A 15,766-nucleotide genomic window follows, 5' to 3' on the forward strand; every position below is an offset into this window, starting at 1 on the left:
CTGTAAAAGGCTAGGTAATGAGTATACCTTGGCATCAGGCCATATGACAATGGTCTGCATTGTGACTCAGGCCTGTAGTGTCTGCATTTTCCCAAACAGGTGGGTATTGTATCCCCCATCCAGTCACCTGGGTGACTATTGTGTGTGGCCAATGCTGTGCATCGCTTGCCATGTATGTGTTCCTTAGTCCATGACATGGACAGTGTCTGGGATGTGCACACCTCCCACATGCATGTACAGTGACATGTGGAGCTGTACCTGGGGTGTCTGGCCCATGTTGTGAATACAGATTATCATCAGATATGCCAGTCATGCCCACCTGTGGCAGGATCTTGTAATGGGCAGCAGGTTTACCCTGCACCTACATTGATAGCATGCTAATGACATTCCCTGATGTCAGTGGCATCTGTCAATACAGGGCATGTTATCAGGCATGGTATGTCCTTTGTGGGTCACATGTGATGGCACCACAGGTGTTGCAGGTGTCCATTGGGGAACATGGGGAAGGTGCACTGTCTGCATGTATGTGCATATTGGACAGATGGACAGGGTGCCATGCCCTCTGTAGCCCACTGCTATCACCCCATAGTTACTATCAGTGGCCAATATGCAGTGCTCTACCCACACATTGGCTGTTGCCTAGGCATGTGTGTGTATATGAGACATGGGCTGAGAGTGTGGTCTGGGTAATACTCGGGTTGCTAACTGTGATTGCCTGGCCTTGCTGTCACATGTATGGGTATGGCTTTGCACCCCAGTCTGTCAGCTATTTCACATCTGTTATCCCTGTACACACACACACACACACACACACACACACACACACACACACACACACACACGTGTCATGTCTGGGAGTAGAACCCCTACCTAACTAGTTTATTTCACTACAGCACTATGCAGTTATAGTATGCGCCATGGAGATTACTGGGGTACTTTTTCCCCAAAGGTGTATTTCACAATGAATGACATCAGCAGCATTGCCAAAGTAGGCCATTTGAAATGTACTCCATGTGACTAGCTTAAAATGCATTGCTCCCTACACAGACAGTGACACACACAAAACATCCACAACCGACATGTGGGTATAGAACCCCTAACAAAGGTCTATATCACACTACAGCATGGAGCTGCAATAGGACGCACCATGGGGATTACTGGAAAACCCCTTCCTCAAAGGTGTTTTTCACAATGAATGAATGACATCAGCAGGATTGCCAAAGCAGGTCATTTGAAATTTACTGCATGTGACTAGCCTCAAATGCATTGCTCTGTACACAGACAGTGACACACACACAAAACATCTACAACCGCTATGGGTGGGGATGGAACCCTATACCACACTACAGTAGTACGCAGTTATGGCATGCACTATGGAGATTACTGGGCTACAACCTTCCCAGAGGTGTATTTCTAGGTGGATGACATCAGCAGCCTTGCCAAAGTTGAGTATATGACTTGTAGGAAGTGTGACTACCCTAAAAAGCATTGCTCTATACACAGACAGAGTCAGTCAGACACAGGCACACACTTGCCACGTCTGGGATTAGAACACCTACCTAACTACTTTATCACACTACTGCAGTACATAGCTACAGGACACGCTATGGAGATTACTGGGCTACAAGCTTCCCAGATGTGTATTTCTAGGTGGGTGACATCAGCAGCCTTGCCAAAGTTTAGTATATGAATTGTAGGGAGTGTGAGTACCCTAAAAAGCACTGCTGTCTATACAGTCAGAGACAGACAGACACGCACACAAACACACAGACACACACTCACACACACACACACACACACACACACACACACACACACACACACACACACACACACACACACACACACAGTTGCCAAGTCTGGTGTTAGAACTCCTACCTAACTAGTTTATCACACTACAGCAGTACACAGTTATGGGAAGTGCCATGGAGATTACTGGGCTACAGCTCTCTCAAAGGTGTATTTCACATTGGATGACCTCAGCAGGCTTGTCATAGTAGGGTTATTGGGAGGGCAGTGTGCGTGCATGTATCATAACCCATTCATCTAGGGGTTGACACGCCACATGCGGGCACACACAGGGTCATATTTCACAATTATGTGTATACAGCTGCTAGATGACTACTTCCTTGTACAGTTACGTTGCACAGCTGGCACGTGCACCACAACATCTGTATTGCTGACAGATACTGGTGGCTCGTATTTGCAGTGAGTGACATCTGCACCCCATGTGTTTGGGGCCCTTTGGCTTTGTGTTGGGTGGGACAGGCCTAGATGGCTCCTTGTAACAGTCACCCTCTTCCACACATCTATGTATGTCTACCTTTGGCTTATTATACTGTGTTGTCCTGACATATATGTCTGTATTCCTAGCCACTGTGTGTGCAAGGCATGAGTGGTGCATACTGACAAGTGTCTGCATTAACAACTACAACTGCCAGATATGTCCAGTGCACTGGTGTTTGCAGACATGGCCTTCATGTGTTTGTGTGTGAGCATGCCCAGTATGGCCGTCTGTATTGAATGGGTGGATCGGGTCCAGGTAGTTTGTGCCACAGTGCTGACCTTTGTGTTGTACACCTGACTGTTTCTACATTTCTACACAGGAGTGGGGGGGCACACCTGACTGTTACTACATTTCTACGTAAGATGGGAGGCACACCTGACTATGACTACATTTCTACACAGGATTGGGGGGCACACTTGACTGTTATTATGTTACTATGTAGGGTGGGAGCACACGTGGCTATTCCTACATTTCTACACAGGAGAGGGGGGGCACACCTGACTGTTATTACATTACTATGTAGGATGGGGGGGCACACCTGACTATTTCTACATTTATACACAGGATTGGGGGGGACACACATGACTGTTATTACGTTACTACATTGGATGGGGGGCACACCTGACTATTACTACATTTCTACACAGGATTGGGGGGGCACTCCTGACTTATTATGTTACTTTGTAGGGTGGGGGCCACACCTGGCTATGCCTGCATTTCTACACAGGAGTGGGGGGCACACCAACTGTTATTACATTACTATGTAGGATGGGGGGCACACCTGACTATTTCTACATTTCTACACAGGATTGGGGGGCACACTTGACTGTTATTACATTACTACATCAGATGGGAGGCACACCTGACACTTGTACACATTCGCTATGACTGTACTGGTATGTCAGGTACTCCATTTCATTCTGTATTCTTACCTATCATGCTGACTAGAGGCATGCCAGTGTACTACAGATCGTAGCTGTGGTTGCCCTACATATTAGTGTCTGACTTCCTACTGTTTGGAACTAACATCCCACTGCCTGACCTGTTGTAGTTTGTCTATGTAGGCCTGGGGGGAAGTTAACCATAGCCATTATTCAAGGGCCATAGCACAGGCTCTGTTTGTGTTTGTTTACACCTGTCCTGCTGGCTGGGACTGTTGTTGCGTATGTGAACCGCCCTGACTGGCATGTGTAAGTCATATGGACACACATGTTGCTCAGCACATTTTGTGCAGTGGATTTTGTCACCCTGTGTAGTACTGGCTACTATGGTGAATCCAGTATGTGTTACAGATGTCATAGTGTCACTATGGGTGTCTACTGTCTTCTGCAATCACATTCAGCCACCCACTTCCCTTGCATGCTCAGATCCATACCATAGATACAGGTAATGACACATTCTACTCCATTTGGCAATTGGTAGGTTGAGTGACTTACATTGACAGTGTGCCAGACTTGCAGATGGTGCTGGAGGGCTGTCTATGTTGGATGCACATAGTACACTCCCTATACATGGTTGAGCACAGGTAGTGTCATGTTTGGCATCCCTTTTACTGTATGTGCGAGTCAGAGAGAGAGGTGTCATTCCCTGGGTCCCTACTGTGTCAGTGTATGTGCTATGTGTTGTCTCTTTGCTGCGGCCTTGGCATTCTGGACATGCCTCCGTCTGCCTACTGGGGCAGGCTCAGGTTGTACCTCCTCTGAGTCACTCTGTGCCTGTGCAGGCCTTGGCATTGGTGGTGGGCTGTGTGAACTTGTCCTGTGCTGTTCCTGCTGCAGCTTTTTCTGCAGGATCATATTGTGTAGCATGGCACATACGATGACAATTTGGTTACATGTAGCTGGTGAGTACTGCAAGGCTCTACCAGATGTGTCTAGACACTGGAACCGTGACCTGAGCATCCCAAACACACACCCTATTTTAAGTCTGGTCTTTGCGTGTGCCTCATTTTGGCATTCTTTTTCAGGTGTGTGTGCATTTCTGATGGGTGTCATCAGCCATGGCTCCAGTGTGTAACCAGCATCCCCCACTAGGTGACCGTAGGGGATGTTCCCAATGGCAAATCTCTGGTACAGCTGCATCAGATGCCATATGTGGGAATCGTCATAGCTTCCAGGACAGCCAGCACACACATTCATTATAATTCCCTGAGCATCACAGACAACCTGGCAGTTGATGGAGGGGATTCCCCTGCAGTTGATGTAGGCCCTACCCTGATAACCAGGAGGTGTTTTGATGCATATGTGCAAGCAGTCTATAGCACCCACTACCTCAGGGTATTCTGCTATTTGGTGGAAGAGACGTATATTGCTGGCCAACACCCCATGGGTGTTGAGGAAATATACGTGCTCAATGGCATGTGCTGGCATGGCATCCAGGAACTGGTGGAATACTCTGGATGCTGATGCCTGTGAGATCCCCATGATATCCTCAGTTGAGCTTTGGGAGGTACCTGTGGCTAGTATTCTTAGACCTACACATACTTTGGTATCAACTGGGATGGGTTCCCCTCAGTCAGTTTGGTGTGTCAGGTGTGGCCGGCACAGCTCAACAATTTGCTGTAGGAGGTCTCTGTCCACCCTATAGCACTCCACTATCTCCAGTTCATGTAGTTACCCTGGGTCTGTACACTCTTCTCTGTCTCCTCACTGTGGGTTGATCGGCAGCATTCACATCCTCACCAGCCTCAGCCTGTTGCACATGTTATTCTATATTGCCTGCTGCTGCCCTTCTCATTTTGTAGGTTGGTTTGTTAAAATTTCCCCATTTGTATACACCTGTGGTGTAGAGTGTGGGAAAAACCAGAGGGGTAGGTGTTTGCATAGTTTATAGTAGTGTTCTGGGCTGGGCTGGTCTGCTGCCTGTGTAATTGGCTGATTCTGATACATTTCACCTGCCAGCTATGCTAGTTGTCCTAGATTACCTTCCTACTGTGGATTTCCCTTTGTGTTGCCTTACTGTTTAAGCCCGGGTGCGCGCTGCGCAAACAGAGTGCTCAAATGTGCACAGTGCTGCTATTTCATGTTTAACTTCTTTTTTCCTCCTGTAAAACCCAGTGTGCAATGTGCACACCCGCTTAGGCTTTGTAAAGAGTGCTAGGCAGGTTTAGACACACCCCTAGCTTAGTTGTGCTAAGCTAGGAGCAAACCCGAGCCACAGGGCTCCAATCTGCTTACAGTATGCCTGACACCCCCCCATGATGTCACCTACCTCCTAGGCTTGCACCAAGCTATTCCTACTCTTACACTGTTGGGACCTGACTCACATGCTCGGGTATACTGGGATTCACTATTCTTCCCCTCATTTGCATAGGATTGCCTGCTAATGCATAGTTACATGTCTCACACTGAGACTCCCCCCTTAGCAAGCACTACTCACTGGCCAGGTTGTCTTCTGCCTGCCATTGACTTGCATGGCAGAATACTGATTTTAGTTAGAATGCTTAATTTAAGTTAATTTTGTTATTTTCCCCCAATTTCATTTGCACGCCGCTGCCCTATGCTTAAACAGCTGAGATCGGTTACAGAAAAATAAAAGTTGATTTTTTTTTATTTTTTGTATTGTTTGCAATGCCAATGGCATTATACTTGGCCATTGACATGCTTACTACATGATATGCAGCCTTTATTTGGAGCTGTCATAGCTCTGTTTTGGATTTTGCAGAAATGTACTCGGTTACTAATCGAGTGCATTTCTGCTGATTGCACTAGACCTGCACGGATGGTTGCAAGCTGCCTGGATCACAAAATCACCTCATTTGCATGCATTTCTTCTGCAAATGGGGTGATTTGCATACAAGGTCTTCGTCCGTGCAGGATTAGTGTAGGAGCTCTCATGCACGCCCCTGCAGGCTGTTCAGTGCAAGCTTTTAAGAATTCGGGGGATTGTCTTTCCACTGAACCTTCTTGAAATTGACAGAACTTCACTGCATGTCAACCAAGTCAGCATTATTTTTATTAATATTCTGACATGAAGTGGAAACCTGACCTTCTCACCTGTACAGTACAGGCTTTTTCCGTCAAGTTCATCCTGTAAAAATTATTTTCTTCTACCAGGAGACTGAGAACATTCTTTCTGTTCTTTAGTTGTTATCTTACTTGTTTTACCCTTATAACCCTGTTTCAATTTCTGTATTTCTATTTTTTATAGTAGGGTGATACTTCCGTCTCTGTTCAAGTCTTTATCTCAATTTTTCATCAGCATGAGATTCATTTATCTCTTTTTAAGTTTGGATACTTTTCCCTTAGTATATTGTTAATTATGGTATCTTCTCTTTCAGTTTCCCATGCTCACATTCTTTTTTACTTTAACTTCTGCTGTATTTTAATATGTCTCACCTTCCCTGTAGGTCTCCTCACTGACTTCTTTTATTACTTTGAATACTAAAGTATTTTGGTATGACTCAGTATCAGATTTATTTAACCCTTCCAAATATTAGTTGCCTTTATGTCTTCTACTCCAGTATGTTTTCCTTTACTGAGGTTAATGTTTTTGGCAATGCATCTATTTGAACTTTTACCCCTGTATCTTCTTTATGCCGCGGTGGTATGGCGGTAGCATTTTTACCTCAAAGCAAGAGGTTCTCCCGTTCGATTCTTGGCTTGGCTTGGGAGTGCCTTCTGTGTGGAGTCTGCATGTCCTCCCCGCAGTTGGGTAGCGTTCGAAAGACATGTGTGCGTAAATGGGCTTGCCTTCGTTGAAGGTTGGGCATCAAGCTGGCACCTTGGTGTTTCATAAAAAAAAAATCTACTGCCAATCATTAGCGGACCGGAGTTCCACTGTGGTGACCCCTTATCGGGAAAAAGCTGAAAGCCAAACAACCCCTGTATCTTCTTTACCCCTCTATCTTGAACTGTGTAAAGTCCTGGACAATTATCATCTTGTGTTTTAAGTCAGGCACAAGAGTAACTGGATATAACAGATTGCCTAATCAAGTTTGTATTTGTACTTCTTTCGTGAGGCATTCCCTTTAGTTTCCATGTACATATGTCTTCATTTCTTTGGTTTACTAGTTTTTATGTTGGTATAGATATCATTATTTAACTATTATAATCACTTTCTCTCCAAGTCCAAAAATGTTTATGTTTCTTTTTCTCTTACCACATTATCATATTTAACAAGTTTAGTAAAAGTACGATGTCAAAATGTGGTGTGCACACGTTTGGTATTAAAACATCAGCACCATCACATTCCAAGTAAATATTGTGGGAAGAAATAGCCAGGGAATTGTTATGGCTAGGCTTGTATAGGCCCTAGGGCTGATAGCCTAGTACCAAGCTATGAACCTATGAACCTTACTCATGCTTTCAGGCACAACTTGTTGAACTGCATTGACACTTTTTATAAGTTTAGTATTACTGTCACGAATGGTACTGTGCAGTATGTTATGCACTTTTTCCCTTGAACATTTAAAATAAACCAAATGTGGTCATGAGTGTTTCTAGTTTGCAGCATGGGAAGACAAGGTTAACTAACATACCATGTTGCTTTGCCAAAGATGGTCTGCACCTGTCCCTCTAGGCTAAAACTTTATCCTTCCCTGAAGAGTCTTTTTTAGGCAATGCTAAATTGACAAACCTACCGACATAGCAAAATCAACTCAACTGAACTCAAGGAGTTATTGCTCAATGCCAGGAGCCTAAACAAAAGCTAAACACCATCCAAGCCCTCCTTACCATAGAGAATATAAATATCTGTACAGTTACCAAGACATGGTTTAAAGCTGCAGAGAGTACCCCAGCAGTCCAAGGATTAACTGCCTTCCACAATTTTAGGCCAGTAGCTGTACAGACAAGGGCTAAATGTGGAGGCATCGTGAAATATATCAACAGCAAGCATACCTCTAGGTTGGTTAAACAGGATGATGTGCTGGAGTTTCTGTACGTGCTGGTCACCATAGATAAAATCCCGTATCACATCCTAGTCATCTATACTTTGCCCTCTATATCCCATGAAGCTCATAGTACATACTTAACCTTCTGGACACACTCACCACCCAACTTATCACCTTACTCATGGGGGACTGTAATCACTCTTCTATAGACTAGGAATCTTACATGGCTCCAAATCTGCAGGCACAAAAACTTCTGGACTTTGGGTCCAGATAGAAAGAAAAATTATGTCTGGGGACCTCCACCACAGCCTGCCACTGTTACAGGTCAAGCAAGTTCCAGAAGTAGGGATGAGACCATGTTGCTACAGAGGAAGGAAGGCCTCATGCAGGCAGACATCCCTACTCCATCACCTATGGTGGTCCACTTATTTGCAACATTTGCTAGAGGTGGTGGTGGTGGACAGACATCTAGATGACTGCCTCAACCATATCTGAAGACTCCTGAAGTTGATTGCATATTCACTCTTCTGGCAAAACCTGTCAATCTGGCCACCAGAGGATACCAAAGTTCATTATAGTGAGAGTTCTGTGTAGGTTTTGAGCTGCAATAGCAGCATTCCTGTAGCTATCATTGTACTCTGTCCCCTTCTTGGTGTCACCAAGTTCTGACTGTATCATATCTATTGCCTTTGGATGGTCCAACCTTCCCCATCAACATTTTCACCCTTATGTTGTTTCTGATAAGTGTGGCCATTTCTCTGGTCCCACGGTGTTAAACAACATACTTTAGGTGCATGCTTATGTATTGCTTTATGGCACTCTGTTGCAGAATGTGCTATAAAGTGGTTTGTACAGATCTATTTTACAGACTGATTGCTATCTTGGTATTTGTTTAATTAAGTTTAAACATATTCCTGGCCATTTCAGCTCACATGCTGACCTGATATACTATTGATGACAAGCTGTAGTGTTTGATTTGTTTAGCTTCTTGCATCAGTTTGAATTTTCTCCCAACATTCCCCCCTTTTGCTGTTGTCATTTCAAAAGCCAGTGTCTGGCTTTTGCCTCTTATGGTAGATGAGGTTAATTGTAGACAAATATAAAGCACTGCACTGGGGTTACAGTAAAGCTGATGTGAAATAGCAGATGGGGGAGTAGATCAGTTGGCAACAGAGCAGAAAAAGGAGCTGTGAGTATTGACCATACTTGGAGTGGACAACTGGTAGTAGACTGAGAGGGGAGTTATAGCAACAAACAAAATTTTGCAATGATGCCTCAGGGAGATAGATTACAGAATAAAATAGGCAATGGTGAGCCATGACCATACTCCATCTAGAGTGCTGTGTGTGGTTATGGAGGCATCGGACAGGTCGAAAAGAGGTGAGAGGGAAAATATGGATGTAGTGGAATCTGAATATTGAATGCAATTAAAGGACATGCTAGAGATGCTTTTTGTTTCCTTTTGTAGTCATGCAAATGTAAAATGATATAATCATTTCAGAAATGTTTGAAAACCGATCTATAAAATATCTTGAGAATATATTTTAAATATTAAAATATGATTTAAAAATGTAGTTTTTATTATGCAATTTTTCTTGGTATATATTTAAGTAAAATATTTATTTGCTTTTACATCATTCATAACTTTTAATATCTGCAAAATAAACAAATTAAGTTTAAATAGAGGATGGATGGATGGATTATACTTGATGAAAAGACTTGTCAAACTTAAAAGCAATGTGACATAACCAGCTATGCTCTTATTATTGCAGAACCTGTTGATTCGCTCATCATTAATCACTCTCAAAAGAGTGGGACGTATGGACATTTAACTTGTAATATTACTCTAGAATGTTCCACAGGAAAAGGTACAAATGTAACATTCTCCTGGAACAAGACACCAGCTGATACGGGTTCTATCAGTGTTCATAATGGAAGCATCTTCCATGATGTGGAAGTCACTAATGTTACTATTGCATACACATGTGAAGCAAGAAATCCTGTCAGTTCAAGAAGTGCATCAGTTAATATCACAGCAAGCTGTCATGAGAACAAACCTGGTAAAATTTAACATATCTTTGCTATTTCTAATTGCTACTTTACTATGCAAAGCACAGTATGCTGTTTTATACAGTTAAAGCTATACCTAAAGTGACAAGGATGCACTCATCAGAGAAAAGATTGATTGATGCTAAAATGACAGACTGTTTATTTAGTGATTGACTGAGTGAATGATTAGTTGGTTGGTTGATTTATGAGTAATTGATTGATTGCAATTTACAAACCAACGTGAGGTTTGTTCCCTACCACTAGTTTAAAAACTTTAACAAGACTGCACAAAAAATTCAACTAGTATCAAGTCTGTCATTTCATTGTAAACAACATAAATTGCCAGAAAAGAGCCATGTTTGGGAAGCAGGGTACTGGTAGAAGAATGATGGTGCGCGATACAGCTTTAATGCATTTTCACTGCGGTGCCTTAATTATTTGCTACTTATGAAGGAGAGACATTTCAAACAATTGTAAAGAGGATTTGTATTTCCTTTGCTGATATAATACATGTCGTTGTTGTGTCTTTCGACTTTTCCTGGTTAGGGATTGCCACAGCAGAACTCCTGGTCCGCTAATGGTTGGCAGTAGATTTTTACGTGCCGAGTTGCCAGCCCTGATGCACAGCCTTCAACAAAGGTACTTCCATTCACGCATGTCTCCACACAAAAGACGCTCTAGCTGAGAATCGAACAGGACAACGTCTTTACTGTGAGGTGACAATGCTACCGCAGCACCACCACCGCAGTCAGACTAGCATAATACATGAAACAATCTAATTGAAACGATCATCCTTAGTCTTAGTGTGCAATGGTGTCTTCGGCTCTATTCTGCCTGTCCAGTTGTTGGAGATAGGGAAAGGACGTGTTGAAAAGATCTGCTGCTTCATGCTTTATAAATGGTGCACATTTGGTTAAGTATAACTTTTTCATAGTTATGAGGCTTAAAAATGACTGAATACTGAAGGGAATTCATAAATAAAGAGAGACTGAATTAAAAGTTGCACAGCAACCTTATAGTAAATATGCAGATGGGAATGCTCAGATATGAAATCTTTTGAAATTCTTGTTGATGGATGTGACTGTTTCCTTAGATGCTCTTTAGTACAATATGGGCAAATAGGGAATACTGCTTTTTGTTATGTGAAAGGGGTTACAGATAGCAAATCACAGAAAATTATAATTAATTTTGCCTATGGATGGGAATAACTTGATTTAATTCTGTAAATATTAGTGTTACTTTTGTACCCGTCAGCATGACAATATCAGACTTGGGTTAATGAACACTGTAAGCACATCACATGATCGTTGTGAAACCTGTTCCTATCAGTCAGAACCCTGAATTGTCTCCTATTTTTGTTTAAATTACTGCATCCATCTGAAAACTAGATGTATCGGGTATCTGGCAAGTATAAAGTAAGGGAGTAGTCCTTTATCACATTCACAGTTATATAACACAAGGTTGGTGGAGGAAATACACTTTGATGTTTTCACGTTGCTATTTATGTGGGGTATTAAATGAGCATCTTAGCAAAGCTAGGCACAAACAAGTGTAACATTTCACCTTGAAACTTTGTTGCTAGCCTATTAATATGGAATAATTAGAAACATTGCTGCATTATAGACAATGATTGTATTACAGCTTATAAGAAGACAGTGACTGAAACATTCTTGCTTTAGAGTTAAATTATTTCATGCTAGAATTATTGCATTGCTGTTTCAGTTTACTTTATTAAATATTAAAAACTGTCCTGCCTTATACAAAATGCAGCCACATTGATTATATATTAGCAGACCACCATTAAACAGAAACGTATTTAACTGAAATAATAAACAAGTTTTGATTTATAATATCGTTCTGCTTAGAGCATATTCATACTCTAATCATCATCCTCATCAATCTCATTTTACTTATTTTCTACATGGGATTGGGGTATAGTGTAAACTGTTGCCATCTTTCTCAATTCAGTGCCACTCTCCTACCTTCTTTGATGGTCATGCCTGACCGGCACGGGTTTATCAAGCATTCTGTCTGTCTCTTTGATAGACATTCTCATTTCCTCTTACCTGTTTTATGTCTCTCCCAAATCTTCTTCACCAGATTGTCTTTTGTTTTCCTGCACATGTGCCCAAACCACCATAATCTGTTCTCTCTGTCCTTCTCTGAAATTGGAGCTGATTTGGCTTCTGATTTGATGTCCTCATTTCTTCGTCTGTCCCACAGTGAGCATCCTATCACCTGTCTCATTTTCATCACCTCAAGCTCCCTCAACTGCTCTGCCTTTACCATCTAGGTTTGTGTGCCATAGAGTAGTACTAGTCACACCACTGTTTTGTACACCTTACTTTTCAGCTTATTTGGCATTCTTCTGTCATACAGTACCTCTGAAACTGTGCGCCAGTTGGCTGCAGCCCCTCTGATTCCTAGTTTGATCTCTTCATTCAGACTTCTCCCTTACCTCAACCACCCTTCCCAGATACTTGAAGCTGTTAACCTGTTCCAGTATTTTCCTTTCTATCTCAGTTATCTGCTCCTTCTTGTTTTCCCTCTATTTGCTGCCATGACAACTGTCTTGTTCATAGGCTCACAGGTTCATAGGTAGGTACTAAGCTATTGGCCCTAGGGTCTATATAAGCCTAGCCAACCAGTACTCTGGGTTTTGCCACCCACGAAAATTATTTTCCTGTGCCTCTGTCAAGCAGAGCCACAGAGGAATCCCCGGGGTGAATTTCCTGCTTCCCATCCAGTCATCAAGATTCTTCTTGCAGAGTGCTAATGAGGAGCTTTGTTGATATAGATAGGTAGTTTGTTCCAGAGTATGGGAAGTCTCTGAGACAGGAATCTATCCCTCCAGCATGTTCTGTTTATTGTGGTGATAAGGTTTAGGTCCCTAGAGCATGTAGCTCAGAGGGATTGGGATTTCTTTACGTGGAGCATGTCCAACAGCACTGGGTTTGACATAGCTTTGTATGTTAGGCAGTGATCGCCTCTGAGTAGGCAATATGCGACAGAGTAAAGCTGGAGTTTTTTGAGACGGTCTGCGTCGGGCATCTGTTTGAGGATGGTAATCCTCTTTGTGAGGTATTTCTGTGGCCTTTCCAGTTGTTGTAGATGTCTTGTGAGGTACATACCAAAAGGGGTGTTGCACTCTATAATGGACCTAATGAGTGATGAGTAGAGGGGAACAATGACCTCTTTTTTCCTGGATGAGTTTCATCCCATGTGCCTTCAGTTTTGCATTGCATCCCCCCATCATTTGCTGACATTTTCTGTTCAGAGTCTGCCTCTAATGCCCCATCATCTGCATACAGCAGCTTTCCTTATTTGTCCCCTCCGACCTGTTTGCTAATGTATGAACAGCAGTGGGCTCAGAGCTGAACCCTGATGCACAGCCATTCTCACTGTACCTCTGTGTTAGTCCAAACACTGTTTGTATATTTGTCATTCGATCCTTGTACCTAGCCTGCACTAATTCTACCAATGTTTCAAAGAGTTCAAACCATCACATGACTTGCCAAATCAGCTTTCTTGGGACCTTGTCATATGCTTTCTCCAATTCGAGGAATACCCAGTTGGACTATTTCCTCATCTCTAGTTTCTTCTTAACTACCCGTCTCACTGCAAACATCAGGTCAGTTGTGTTGCATCCTAATATGAATCTGACTGCTCCTCTCCCATTTTACTTTCCACTAATCTGTGTATTCATTTATCAGTCACCCTCTCCATCAGTTTTATGTAGTGTGGCAGAAGTTTGATACCTTTATACTGCCCCCAGTTATGAATGCCCCCTTTGTTAATATACACAGATGTTAGAATGCTTATTTGACACTCATCTATGATATGTGCATTCAAGTCCCCCATTATCAACACCAACTCATGTTGTCCTGCTTTATCTATTAGGTCTTGCAAATGCTGCTGTAATGTTTGTATTGAAATCAACCTCTTAATCATCTTTATTGGCAGGATGAAACAGCAGACTAAATCAGTGAAAGTAATATCCAGATGTAGGCAAAACTTTTTAATGTGACCAGAACTTTTTGGGAAGTTTGGGGATTTGTTTTTGTGGAACAAGACACACTGAAAAATTACTGCAATACTATATGTATGGGTAGGATCATGGGAGTCAAATATGCTATCTATGTACTCTGGGAAGTTTTAGGGAGTCAAGGATTACATCCTCCAGTAATGTGGTAAAGTTAGCATGACATGACCATTGATACTGTCCACTGTGCTGATTTGTGGCACCAGGGTGTGATGAGGTCCATAGCAGAGAAAGGGTAGAATTACAGGACCATGCTCATATATTCATGCTGTCCGCGTATGCCTTGTGTTGTTCCTGAGAAGTATTGTTGCCTTTGAAGTTCTCATTACCCACAAGAGGAGATGGCAGGCATTGTGCCCACAAGCAACAGAGAAGGTCTAGAAATTTAAAAATGGGCGCATGCCAGTCTAGGAGCTGCGTTGGAGGAACACTACTGCCTATTACCTGGTTGAAGCCCATGGATGTGGTTGATAACCTATGTCCACAGGTAACAGTGATGTTGTTGCATCGACATTTTTTGTAGACTGACTTGAGATGGTCTGTAGCCATATTCCTTGCATTAAGACCCTTGTATGACCAAGGAAAGCATGCCTTTTCATGCAGACTGGGTTCCACCTGCAGTGTGTCGCATGAGCATCTTTGATGGCAATACTTCCCACTAGCAACCTCAGCAGCATTTCCTGCTTCCTGTTCATATACTCATTTAATCCGAAACAGTAGGAGGCTGATTAATCCTCTAGCTTCCTGATATCTTCTAAGCCAGGAAACCACTTCCTTCCTTTGAACAAGAACATTTTACGCTTACTGACACACCATACTGCAGCCCTGCTGCCCACAGTGTCTGAAATAGCCATGGCCACTCAGTCAGGTCCACTTGAGGAGCAAAATCTTATACTAAAATACACTTCATAAGACATGTAATATCTGATAAATGGTATGAGTTACAGAAAATGTAAAATCTGAAAGCTCTTCTGTAGACAGTGGGCTGCACACCAGTGTTAGTATCAAGTGTCTTTCTGCATATGCTGATTTTATATTGTAGATATAAAAAAGAAAAATTATAGTTTATATTTTATATGCCAAAAATTACCAGTGTTATGAGCAAACAAATGATTATATCTCTGTAATGTGCAATATAGATCCAAAGTCTTAGAATGAGATGTGTTCTCCCATTTGAGAGCTTTCCAATGATATATGACAAGAGGGGATAGCATACTGCTGTTTGTTGTATTGCAAAATCTATGCAAATTATACATCTAATACTTAGAAAATAATAAAATTGGCAGGCAGATATGGCGTACAATGTTTAATACAAACATAAAATAACAAAAACTTAAAATAACAAAAGATGAGCGCTTTCATACCACACTAGGTATTTTGCCAAAGATCTAGCTTAAACCACTCTAACTACCCTTAAATACATTAGTGTTTAAGATCATGTGACCTAAGTAATGGCTTAATTGGAATGCAATCATTACGCCCTTTTCCATTTGTTGCATGCAAGATAACAATCCATTTTATTTCAAGGCATTCTGTATAGGTCTTAACATCACCT

The 15,766-nt window shown here is 42.3% G+C and overlaps 1 protein-coding gene across 2 annotated transcripts in view; it reads left to right on the forward strand.

The window, feature by feature from the left end:
- Window positions 1-15,766, forward strand: part of LOC122791812 (signaling lymphocytic activation molecule-like) — a 528,221-nt gene that overhangs the window by 179,040 nt on the left and 333,415 nt on the right. For both annotated transcript variants that reach the window (XM_044059767.1, XM_044059768.1), the window contains exon 3: window positions 9,893-10,180. In XM_044059767.1, coding sequence (XP_043915702.1) covers window positions 9,893-10,180 — 288 coding nt within the window. The remainder of the gene's footprint in view (window positions 1-9,892; window positions 10,181-15,766) is intronic.

This window comes from Protopterus annectens, chromosome 17.part0 (assembly GCF_019279795.1).
Source record: "Protopterus annectens isolate FY-2018-M chromosome 17.part0, PAN1.0, whole genome shotgun sequence".
Classification (NCBI taxonomy): Eukaryota; Metazoa; Chordata; order Ceratodontiformes; family Protopteridae; genus Protopterus; species Protopterus annectens.